Source organism: Anser anser, assembly GCF_964211835.1.
Source record: "Anser anser genome assembly, chromosome: 30".
NCBI lineage: Eukaryota > Metazoa > Chordata > Aves > Anseriformes > Anatidae > Anser > Anser anser.
This window is the reverse complement of record NC_139751.1, coordinates 558,973-571,654: the sequence shown is the minus strand read 5'-3', so window position 1 is coordinate 571,654 and position 12,682 is coordinate 558,973. Positions and strand designations below refer to the sequence as shown.

The following is a 12,682-nucleotide window of genomic DNA, read 5'->3' as shown; positions in this document are numbered from 1 at the left end:
GTCCCAGCGGCTCCCTCGGCTGCTTCGGGTGGCCTCGACGCCGCAGAAAAGCCCTGCCCGCCTCGATCCCCCGCTCCGTGGCAGAGCGCGCCTGCCCCGCTACCGGCCACCTCCCGCAGGAGAGGCCAGCACGGACACGCTTTGAACCAGGACATTTCCTGGGGTAAATCCAGGTACGGGGGCTCCCCGTAGCGCATGGGGCTGGGGCTCGAGGGGGGCCGGGGTCCCGCGTGGGTGCAGGGGCCGTGGGAGGCGCCCCCGCTGCAGGGGGGGCTGAGGCAGCGACCCCCGCATGGGTCCGGTCCCCGTGGGCTGTCCCCATCCGTAGGGCTCCCGTCCCACGGGGGGCGGTGGTCACGCGTGGGGCCTGGGTCCGCCCCCCATCCCCCGAGACCGCGCTCCCTGGGGTCCCCAGGTAGGGGGGAGCCCACCCGGAGAGCACCCCCCGTGGGGTGCGGGGCCCCTCTTCCCCGGCGCTGGGAGCTCCCCCCACAGGGGGCCGGGAGTCATGCGTGGGGGCAGCCCCCGCGTTCCGCCCTGCTCTGCCCGGGCAAAGCCGGCGGCAGCCCGGTGCCGAGCCTGGTGCCGAGCCCGGTGCCGAGCCCGGCCGTGCTGCGGTCATGCGAGCAGCCCAGGACACCCGTGGGCAGCTGGCATGGGTGGGGGCGGACCGATGCGGCTGCCCCGAGCCCTTTGAAGCTCGGTTCCCACTCCAGGAACCGGCGCCGGGGCTGGCTCCGCAGCTGCTGTGCCGCCGGCTCTGCCCCGGTGCTCCGGGCACGCAAAGGCTGCACCCGTGGGTTGCCGCCGTCCCGGGGTGCGAGGCCGTGGGTGACCCCCTCTGAACCCCTCCACCTTCACCTCCCTGCTCGTGGACCTGTGTGGCCGGGGTCTTTGGGCGGGTGGTCCCTGCGAGGGGCCCGGCAGGACTCCCCCCGACGCCACCGTCCCTCCGAGCTCCTCCGAGGTGGGTGAGCGTAGGAGCTCCCACCGCACCACCCAGCACCTTCCCCATCCTTCCCAGCCCCCGGGCGACTGTTTCGGTTGGGATCCAGCCACCCCTCTAGACCCTGCCTGGTCATCCCGTCCCCACCACGGTGGGTTTGGTGGGCTGCCTCTGCCTGGGATGGCCTCAGCCTTCCCCGCAGCAGCCCATACAGCGCTGTGCTCTGTACTTGTAGCTAGGCTACAACTGACTTGCTATTGCACCGATGTGTTTTGTCTACTGCTGAGCGGCGCTGGCACAGCACCAGGACTCCCACAGCGCCCTCCCTCTGCCACCCCCCAGCCCCAAATCCAGTGGCTTGCCCACCACCATGGGCAAGAGGTGCGGAGGGGGCATCGCCGGGGCGGCTGACCCCAAAAGACCAAAGGGATAGTCCATATGACCACGTAACGCTCAGCAATAAAAGCCATGGAAGGGGAGGGAGAAGGGGGGAGCTCTCGTTAGGGAAATGTCCGTCTCCCCACCAACCACGACGTGTATGGAGGCCCAGTTTCATGTTAGTGTGGGGGGTGGGGGGAAGGTGTTTTTGGTTTCTTTCCTTTGTTTCTCACTTCCCTACCTTGTTAGCAATAGGCAATAAATCTTACTCTCTCCCCACTCTGAGTCTGTTTTACCCGTCACGATAATTTTTGAGCGATCTCCCCCTCCTTATCTCAACCCTTGAGCCCTTTGTGTCGTATTTTCCCCCCCTTTCTCTTTGAGGAGGGGGAGTGAGAGAGCGGCTGAGGTGGAACTCGACCGCCCACCCAAGTAAAACCACCACACAGACACAAATTCCTTGGTCAAAAAGATTTATTCTGTCTCTGTTTCTTCCTTCCCCTTCTGCTGCAAGAACTTATTTCGATATCACTGTCTTGCAGGGGATAACATAGCTCTGAACTTGTCACCTGGCTGCTGTCTGAAACTTCTGTCGAAGTAGGGGAGAAAAGTCGTCTTCTGACAGGCTTCCGCTCCCTCACAGACCCGCCATGCTCGTCCACGTCTCCAGAGACGTGAACGTATTCTCCCCGAGCATGAGGAAGCTCTGCTTCGGGGCGCTCATTAGGACCCTCAACAGGATGGTGGCCCTGTTGAGCTGCAAGTCTTTGAAGTTTTGGTGATTCTTGTCCCAGGGACTGCGGGACGAAGGACACATGCTCTGCTCCTGACTCTCCGTTCCCACCTACAGAGCCCTCATCTGAAACAGTGCAGCACCCAGGACCGTCGCGTGTGGCATCAGATGCCGAGCTGCTTGTGTAGAATCCCAGGATTTTGGCTGCCTTCTCAGAAGCATCAGAGCTGTCTTCATGGCTGCAGAGGTCATGGGACTGCTCTGCATAGGCCTGTGCTGTGGGAGGTGTCATTGCCTGGGGTAGTTCTGAGACGATAGGGCTGGATTTTTTTCTTTTCTCTTGCTCAAGTTGCTGAGAGAGCAGCTCACATTGTTGACATTGGTGCTGATACTGCTGCTCTGATTCTCTCAGCTGCACTCGAGAGGCTTGCAGCTCTTCCTCACGTGTCCTTCTGAGCTCTGCCCAAGCCCTCTGCCAATGCTTAACTTCCTCTTCTTTTTTCTGCAGCATTAGCTTTGTTTCCTCGTGGTCCTGCTGCTGTTGTTGCGTCCTTTCTGCCGGTTGACTCATGGCTTTCAATTTGCAGTCGAGATCCTTCAGGAGCGTTTGAAGACGTTTGGCTGCTCCAACGGCAGCATTTCGCTGCTCTGTCGCTTGCACGAGTTTCTGCTTCAGAGCAGCGTTTTCAGATTGAATCTCCTCTATCCTCTCCTTCTGCCTGCGGAGCTGAGAAGTTTCCTGCGCGCGTCTGGCTTTTTCATTTCTCATCTCTGTCAGACACACTTTCAGCTCCTCGTACCTGTTCTTCAGCCTTGAACGTTCCTGATCCAGTTTCTTTTGCAGCTGAAGTTTTTTCCCAGCCTCGGTTTCCAATTGCCCTCTCTGCTGCTGGTCGACCTGCTCCGTCTTTGCAGCAGTCTTTCCAGACTTTGCAGCAAGCTCTTTCAGCTTCCTGGTTTTTTCTGTCAGATTCTTGGTAAGGAGGCCCAGCATACCAAGCTCCTGCTTGAGCCTCCCCGCCTTCTCCCTCGCTTCCACCAGGGAGCTCTCGTTCTTCAGGAAGCAGGTCTCCTCTTGAAGGACCATCCATTGCCTGGCCAGGTCCTTCAGGGCATTCTGCAGCTGCGCTTTCTGCTGCTCCAGGAACGGGCTGTCTCCGCTGCCAGGTGGACAGGCCTCTTGCTGCTCTGGGACCTGAACCCCAATGTCTCTGACAGATTTCCTGCTGCTCTGCCCTTCACCCCGCAGGTGAGCGTCTTCTGAGCTCGAGCAGGTTGTCCGCTGCCCTTCTCCACCACCAGCACCAGATGCACCGGAGCTCTTCGAAGAGCCGGGCCTGGTGGCTCCTGTGCCCAGGAGACTCTGCAGGCGGTGCTGGGCCGCGGCCCTGTCCCCGTTGTGGGAGGCAGGCGCCCCCCCCTCAGCCTTCTCCGGGATGTACTGAGAGGGGAGTTTCCTCCGCAGCTGCAGCTTCTCCTGGAGGTCCAGGATTTGGGCGGCCTGCTTGCTATCTGCCCGCCAGCAGAGCTGCCTGTTGACGTCCTGCTGCTTGCCGCGGGCCTCGCTGCCGCCGCTCCGGCCACGGTTCACGGGCACCTTGAACAGCTGCCGCTGCAGGTCCCGCACCTGGCGGACGGCCTCGTCCCACTGCTGCTGGAGCAGCTGCTGAGCCTGGCACCACTTGGTGTTCTCCTCACACAGCAGCTGACGGATCTCCGCTGCCTGCTGCTTCTGGAGCTGCTCCCACAGCCGCTGCAGCTCCCGCGCCCGCTCCTGCTCGCATTTGGAGCGTAGCTGCTTGGCCAGGAGCTGCCGCTGCTCCTCTGCCCTCTTCTTCATCTCACGGGCTTCATCAGCAAAGCGGCGCTGCAGCTCCTGGGAGCGGAGACGCTTGGCCTCCAGCTGGGCCCGCACTGCCTCCAGCTGGGCCCGCAGCGCCTCCAGCTGGGCCCGCAGCGCCTCCAGCTCCTGCCTGTGCTCCTCCTGCTGCACAGGCCTGCTGGGGGGTCGCGCTGGGCCCCGACGGGGCAAGGGGCGACCACGCGCCACAGGCCCCTGGCCCACGCCACCCCGGATCATGGCTTAAGGAATGCGAAATCGACGGTTTCACCAAACGCTGCCAGCAATAGCCACCAGCGATCGCGCGGCCTGGGCCTCTGAGGGACAGCAGCCTCTGAGCCCTCAGCAGACACCGGCTCCCAGCACCACGCAGCAGCAGAGGTCGCCTCTGCCACTGGCCCGGCCTGGGCGAGCGCGGCCTTATATAGTGTCCGGGTGATGACGTCATAAAGGAGGGATGACGTCATAAAGGAGGGATGACGCCATATGACCTTATATGGTATGTCCCCACCCGGACACACCCCGACAGCTTCAGCTCAAGGGGCGCAGAGGAGGGAGGTGAAGGGTTGTTAACCCATGCAGGCATTATACAGCCGTTAGCATTTGCTAGCTGGCAAGTCCACAGCTTCTTGGATCCCCATGGATCGCATCCATGGGGACCTGATGACATCCATCTTGCCAATTTATGCCTAAAACAATGCATTTCCAGCGCCCATCCTTTCACCTTACTCTGTTTAACAGGACGAAAGCAGCCGTCCAAAGCTGTATTATTTTCTCCCCTTTCTCAAAAGCATCCTCTCCTGTGTTGCCCCACACGACGATGTCTTCAACGTACTGCAGGTGTTGAGGAGAAATATTTCTTCACTGGTAGGACAAGGGCTAATGGTTTTAAACTAAAAAAAAGCGTAAGAAAAGTGTAGCTGGAGCTACGCTGGGGGTGCTTGGAGGGCTTGCATGCGCAGTAGAAGCTGCATTTCAAACAGCCCAGCTGGGCCCTGCTCGTGTCCCGCAGCCCGAAGGAGAGGCCAGCACGGACACGCTTTGAACCAGGACATTTATTGGGGTAAATCCAGGTTGGGGGAGCAGTGACCCACCCCTGGGTGCTAATGGGGGGCTGGGAAGGGCCCCTCCACAGCCCCGTTCTGCGCAGGGGAGCACGGCCAGCTATACACAAACAGGGACTGCTACTTGCAGGCAGAGGGAGTGATTCCCAGGGGATCACAATGTCGGGGGGGGGGGGGGGGGAATGCAGATGCTCAGGGAGGTGCTCCAGGGTGCTCTCACTTTTGCAGCCGCTTGATACGGGCTTCTATGTCAGCAAAGTTGTCCTCTACAATGGCCAGGTTTTCCTTCATCGTCTTCTGGACCTGCAGGGCGGTCAGTGGGGAAGGGATTGAGCAGGGCGGACAGGATGGGGACCCCTCCCACCCCAGCACATGCTGCTGAGACTCACCTCTGCCAGCAGCACGGTGTTGTCCTTGAGAGCACCAGCTATCTCCTGCTGCGTGGTGTCCAGGTGCACAAGGACCTGCCCAAACTGTGTGGCTGGGAAGGAGGTGAAAACTCAGCACTGGAGGGCCCCCAGACCCCAGTATCTCCCTTGTCACGCCACGCCACTGTCCCCAGCATCCCCATTCCTTGCCCCTCACCTTGCTCGTGCAGGTCCCTGAGGGTCAGCAGTCGCTGCACTACATCGGGCAGGCTGCTGGCCACGGGGTCCCAGCGCTGCATCATCTCATAGACCTGGTGGATCTGGGGCAAGGGGCGGAAAGCAAGAAAGGAGGGCGTAAGCACAGTCTGCAGGGCGATTCCACATAAGCCCCCCATGCTGTGATTGCTTTGGGGGGCCCTCCCTGCTGCTCTTACCTTGCTCTGGGTGTCAGCATCTTGCACAACGGCCTTGTGCTTGGCGATTTCGTTCACCTTCGCCAGGACGCTCTGCGGAGGGGGGGAAGCAGATGTGACACCCCAAATCCAGCAGGGTCCACCCCAATTTCATAGCCTCTGCGGGTGCCCTCCCATGGCCCCATGCCATCCTCTGGTGGGGCCAGCGGGCCCAGTGCTGGCTGGGGGCTGCGGGACTCATCCCCACCCCCCTCCGTCTCCCCTCACCTGCAGCCGGGCCTCCACTTGGTCCAGCACAGCCACGTCCAGGGTGTTCACTTTGGCTTGGAGGATCTGCACGGTCTCCTGGGGAAGGAGAACAGGTTGTGTAGGGGGTGCCTGGGCATGAGGGAACGGCTTAAAGCTGCACCAGGGGAAGTTCAGGCTGGGTATTAGGACAGAAAATCTTCACTGAGAGGGTGGTCGAGCAGCGGAGCAGGCTCCCCAAGCAGGGGGTCATGGCCTCAAGCCTGCTGGTGTTCGAGAAGCATTTGGACAATGCTCTCAGATTTATGGTTTAATTCTTAGTGTGGAGCCAGGAGTTCAACCCAAGGGTCTTCATGGGTCCCTTCCAACTCAGGCTATTCTAGGATTCTAGGACTCACCACGAGGCTGGTCCCCTTCAGCCCGACCAACAGCGGGTTCTGTGGGGAGGAAAATCACATCAGTGGGGCAGGATGGAGGGCAGGGGAGTGGCAGGGCTGGAGCTCCTGGCTCCTTACCTGGCTGTCAGGCTCGTACTGCACCATCGCCTCCAGCTGTGCCAGCCGCTTCTCCAGCTCCGCAATCTGGAAACGAGGGAAACGAGGGCTGAGAGGGCAGGACAGCCCATTTTGGGGTCAAACGCTGTGACTCCCCCTCCGCACGCTCACCTTGGCAGCCTGGGAGAACTGGTCCTGCTCTGGCCTCCAGTACAGCTCAAAAGTGAGCGTGTCCCCGGTGGGGGCTGGCGCCTTGGCGGGGCTCTTCCCTGCCGCTGCCTTCTTGCACTTCGCCACCTCCAGCTGCTGCAACAGGCGCCTGGGCGAGGGGAAAAGGTGGGCACGCTGCCCTGGTACCGCCTCGCGGGGATGCTGCCATCCTCCCCCTGCTGTCCCCCGCTTCCCAAGCTGCGGCCACGAGCCCACACTCACTTGGCCAGCGCGCCTTCGGGGTCTGCGAAGTCGATGGCTGCGGCAGGGCCCAGCAGCTTCTCCAGGTGGCTGGAGACCAGCTGCTGCTTCAGGCCCTCCACCTGCCTGGCCAAGGCCATGGGCGTCAGCTCCTCCTCGGCCGCCGACTCCTTCACCGCGCTCTGTGCAGGGGGGGACAGGCAGCAGTGTCAGCCCCCGGGGACGATCTGCCCGCAGGTGCCAAACGGCAGGGGTGGTGCTCACCTGGATCTGCTCCACCTCCCGGACCAGCTCCTGCACCTCGTGCTGCAGCCGCTGGTACCGCTGCTGAGGAGTCTCTTTGGCACCAACGCCCTCACCGTGCTGCAGAGAGATGAAAGGGGAGGGGAGAGGGAAAGGAGAGGGGTGTCACGGAGGCTCGGGGCCTGCCCACGGCACCAGGGATCTGGCAGTGCTGGGACACCGGGACCCAACTCCCCTCGGCGGTACCCGTGCCTGTGCAAGGAAAGGAATCGACCAGAAAAACCAAGTAGCTGAGTCCCTCTGTTAGTAATAGAAGATGAAATAATACAATATTGCTTAATATGTTACATTTGCGATGTACTGTTCCGGGGCTGCGCTTGGAAGATACAAAATAACTGTGCAAGGGTAGCATGAGAGAATGCACCGATTCATGATGAGGAGTAAGGAGGATTAAAAGAATGCTCCATTTGCAAGACATCTAGATAACTGGGGCTTCTTGGACCCTGGGAACTGGATCAAACCAACCTTGCGGTTTGGACTGAGACCGAGGGCTCAGAGAGCGTGCGTGAGAAGGAAAGGTTAAAAAGTTCAACTCTGATGAAGACATCTTACCTCATCCCGACGACCACCCGGACGACCACCAGAGAGTAGTAGGCAAGCGCAGAAGGACTGATAAGATGATTAGCATATGAAGCGAGGCTAGGCGGAGCTAGGAAATGAATATGCATAGATGAGTTGTGAAACCTAATGCATATGTAATATCTTAGGAGATAAAAGAGAACTAAGAGAACAAATCAGACGAAGTTAGATTTGGGCAGGCATGCCCCTAACTTCCGGCGCCTAATAAAGCACCTTCATATAATCACTTTGTGGATTATGTGTCTTCATGAACGCTAACATTTTGGCGACCCAGATGGGACCTCGTGGGCACTGCTGAGGTGGCTCACGAACTGATCACGCTCCAGCCGGCACCGAGGAGTTTCTCGGGGAGCCATCGGCCGCGACCGACCCCCGCTGCTCACAACGTACCAATTGTGAGAAACGCTCCGTAGCCAATAACTTAGGCTCAGGCGAGGATCTCAGTGAAGTAGTAATTTATTCGCGATTGCAATGGCGGGCGCCCCACAAGCAGGAGAGCGCACCTACTAGTTCCAAAACACAGTTTATATACTTTTTGATGACAGGGCCCTCCCGTTTCCCCACTGGAGTGGGTAATCCAGGTTCACAATCTATCTGATGCTTCACAGACAATGCCTGGCCTTCAGTTGCCGGCCTGTTTTGGAGATGGTAATGTTTTCTCCCCTTATCTGGCTTGACTTAACACAGTGATTTTCACCTGATTGCTCTAAGGAGGCTGGTTGTCTGCATTTTACGAGGTCACCTGCTGAGCTTTCTTATCGCTGTAAGCATATCTCAATACCACATTCCTTCCTTCTAAACAACGTAACACTGCAAAAACAACATTTCTATTCCCACAATTCCCCCCTTTTCTCTTTTTATAATTTGTTGATTTTTGCAAAATTTTTCTCTAAGGTGTAAGTTGGTAGATATCTTCCTCTTCTTCACTTTCTTTGCTTTCCATTTCCTCTAATATCATCATCTTATCTGAGTAGGGTGGTGGATCCATGGTCATTTGTTTCAAAAGTGCAGTTTCAATTAACCGCTGGACAAGTCCCCTTACACAGGGGATAATGCAACAACCAATGGCTGTCAAAACTCCTGCTACTACAATCAAGGATGTAAATATGGACACTACCATCCCTTTCCATTTACCAAACCAAGATTCCAACCATCCTGTGATGGAAGTGTCTGCTCCTGAGTTTTCTGCCAATTCATTGGCAAGGGTGGTAAGCCCTTGCAATGCTCTAGTTACTGTGCCATCCGGGGCAGTATTGTTAGGGATAAAAGTACAACAACGGTTGCCCAGCATTACGCACACACCACCTTTCTCCGCAAGAATCATATCTAATGCTATTCTGTTTTCCCAAGCCATTTTGCTGGTGGCATCTAGTTGTTCAGCGATTCCTCTTATCGCATCTCTTGTATAGTTTATGAATCTCTGCTGATTATAATAGATATAATTAATCCAATCCGCATTTTTATTAATTGTTACCCACCAGAACAGTGACTCAAACCCTGCAGCAATTTGATTCCTGGCTCTATGTTCATCAGGAACTCCTCTAGGCACCCCTATAGAATCTATGTATACTCTATCATCAAATGATATTCCTAAGCCTCTTTTACTTCTTCTGGGTATTTGTGATGTTCCTCTTTCAAATGCCAGGGTGAAGGGTATAGCTAATTGAACAAGTGCACAAGTGCCTCCCCAGTTAGATGGTAGGGTGGACCGTAAGATCTTCCCTCCACAGTACCACCAGAGATCTGCCCTGGGGATCTCGAGTCTTGAATAGTTTCCCATCAAGTCCTCGGTAGCATTCAAGGTCCTCGTGCACAAGGCAAATTCTCCCAGATGCCGGGTAGCACTCACACCCTGCCGTGAGAGGCAAGCTGTATGGTTACCTATAGCTGTGGAGAATACAGGGGGAGCCCTGATATTGCTATCATGCAAGGAAGGGAATAGCAAAGAGAGAGACTTACAGGCCTCATTTCCCCAGGCAGTCTTTTCTTGGTACAATGCAATCATACATCGCATTCCCTGGGAATCCTTGGTCCACCTCAATGGGCAGGGCACGATCTGGGCAATCGGTCATCCCGAGGCACAAGCATAGCAATTGCTATGGTTGAGACTCTGGACAGTATATTTGACCCATTCTATCCAGGCATTCACATCCCCATACCCTGTTTCATTCAAACGTTTGAACTGCCGCATTTCAAAGAGGGCCTCCTGTTTTCTCTCCTGTTTTCTCCTTGAGTTTCTCCCTTTCTCAGATGGCAATAGAGGATTGTTTCCATACAGCTATTCTCAGTCTGGCTGTTGGGCCTCTCCCAGTTATTTGTTCTCTCTGCTCAGTTGTCATTGGGCATTTAAATCTCCACAAGCTAACACCTCACAAGCATCAAACATGACAGATTGTGGTACATAACCCTCTGTCACATTCACCCATATTTCTACGGGGTATCCCATCTTACTATTATCTGATCATGCCTTTTCCAAGTTGCCAATTGACCAAGGCTTTCTCTGAGGCCTACAATCACTAAAAACAAAATTAATAATTGATTTTTCCCTGTCATTATTTTTAAACCTTAGGTTTCTAAATAATTACCAATACAAAGAATAAGATATACACTACTACTATAACAACCCCCCCTTGGGAACACTTCAATTCACTATAGGTCTGTCCTTTCTGTCAATCACAAGTCACACTCATTAGTTACCTCTGAAAATAAAAGGTTAGTTTACAATTGCAAGCTCTTATCCCGCTCAGAGTCCGCTATGAGATTTTTCTCTTCGATTTCAGCTTCCAACAAGTCTTCTGTAGGAACAGCTTCCCAGGTACTAGGGTCGACGGATGCCTTCACTCGAGTATAGTGAGTCCAACCTTTTTCTGCAGTTCCTATGGCTGTTTCAGTGGTTAGTAGTACTTGGAAGTGTCCTTCCCATTCAGGCCAGAGTTGATCCTTTCCAGGTCTGAATCAGGACCCAATTTCCCATGGGTCCTGAGAGATGACAAAGAAGAGGACAACCCCAGAATACAGTTCTTAAGAAAACTTTCTTGTTTCGAATTGTGGTATCTCATCCCTTCTGCCCAGATAGGGTAATCTGAACAGCATCTCATACGGTGAAATTCCTATATCATTTCTTGGTGCTGTTTGAACCTGTAGGAGTGCTAAAGGTAAGCATTTTACCCAAGGAAATTGGGTTTCTAACACTAACTTAGTTAATTGCTTCTTTAATGTCTGGTTCATTCGCTTTACCTTCCCAGAAGAGGAGGGGTGCCAGGGGGTGTGAAAATCCCACTCTCTAAGGCCTGCATTAACCCTTGCAGTACTGGTGAAGTGAAATTAGTTCCTTGATCTGAATCAATGTTTTCAGCTATCCCATATCTAGGGACTATTTGCTCCAGTGATACCTTAGCCACCATGTTTGCAGTGGCAGATACCGAGGGGAAAGCTTACACACATCCAGTCACGTGGTCAATTAGGACAAACAAGTACTTAAATCTCCCTGCTGTAGGTAACTCAGTAAAGTCTACCTGTCTACTTTGGAAAGGTCGAATCCCTGGCTCCCGTCCCCCTCTAGGTGAGTTACAAATGACCTTTTTATTTGCCTTTTGACATATGGTACATCCTCTGCATATTTGCTTCACTAAAGTGTATATTCCTACACAGACATACTTTCTTAGCACAACATCACACATTGCTTGCATCTCCCAATGACTCTTTTGATGTAAAACATCATATTTGCCTCATTGGTGCTTTATTCAGCATTTCTCTCCCATCAGGGAGTATCCATTTTCCCTCAGACTTCGTGGCTCCTGATTCCTTAAAGAAATCTCTCTTAAAACGTTTTAGTTCCTTCTTATTTTTCAACAATTCCCTGAATCCTCTCTGGATTTATTCTCCGTTTTCCCTCAGACATTAGATGCTTTAAATACCTGACTTCTCTTTCTACGTATAGTAATTTATTTTTCAATACTCCCAAGCCCTGCTTTCCCAGAAAGTTGAATAGCTTGTTAGCAGCTCCCTTCACAACTGTTTTCTCCTGTCCTGACAATAAACGATCATCCACATTTTGTAACAGTAATTCCTCCTTGGGAGGTTGGAATTGCTCCAAAATCTGTTCTAGAACTTTGCCCGAATAAATCGGTGGCCCTGTAAGCCCCTGAGGTAAAACTGTCCATATGTATTGTTGCTTCCGCCCCCACTTCAGAGTCTTTCCAGTCAGAGGTGAAGATATCTTTGCTCTCAGGGCCTGAGAGCACTCCATTAATAACACTGTTATTCCAGTCTAACAATTTACTATTTGAATGCCCAGTTTCATCACCAAATCCCTTCCCAACGAGTTAGTCCCTGCCTTGGGTGCATACAATAATTGCCCAGTGATCATTTTATCCCCTAGTCTCAGCTTGGTACCCCCCAAAGGTGGCACTGTTATCCCAGCCCCTTCTACCCCCATCACTTTTTAGGGTTTCATTAGTTAATTTAATCCCTGATACTTTACAGACCAGTAATGACCTAGCTGCCCCAGTGTATTGGGTTTGATGGCAAGGTTTGGGGGGGGCTGCAGTGGCAGCCCCCCACGTGGAGAATCCAGAAACCTCCCCGTAGCAGATAAGGGACAATTTCATCCGGCCCCAGAGGGGCCCACCGCTGCCCAGAGCCAAGCCATGAGCAACACAGTCCATGCCTCTGTGAGAGCACATCCACGAAAACGAACAAACGAACAAACAAAAACCTGCTGCTCAACAGCAGCTGGGAGAGCGAGGAGTGAGAAACCTCCCCGCAGACACCAAAGTCAGCACAGAAGGAGGGGGTGGAGGTGCTCCAGGCGCCGGAGCCGAAGCCCCCTGTGGCCTGTGGAGAGGCCCCTGGTGGAGCAGGCTGCCCCCCCCGTTTCCCCCCCCCCCCCCTTCTCAATACTTGGG

General features: G+C 54.8%; 1 protein-coding gene across 1 annotated transcript; it reads right to left on the bottom strand.

Annotated features, from left to right (window-relative positions):
- Positions 1–4,937: 4,937 nt before the first annotated feature.
- Positions 4,938–7,274, bottom strand: LOC310888016 (dynactin subunit 2-like; the record flags this gene model as incomplete). The annotated part of the gene is made up of 10 exons (XM_083814344.1): positions 4,938–5,264; positions 5,351–5,442; positions 5,547–5,649; positions 5,764–5,835; positions 6,010–6,087; positions 6,387–6,425; positions 6,504–6,569; positions 6,654–6,801; positions 6,915–7,075; positions 7,158–7,274. Coding segments are annotated over 10 exons (963 nt in total), but the record flags the coding sequence as incomplete, so codon positions are not given.
- Between the last annotated feature and the right edge of the window lie 5,408 nt (positions 7,275–12,682).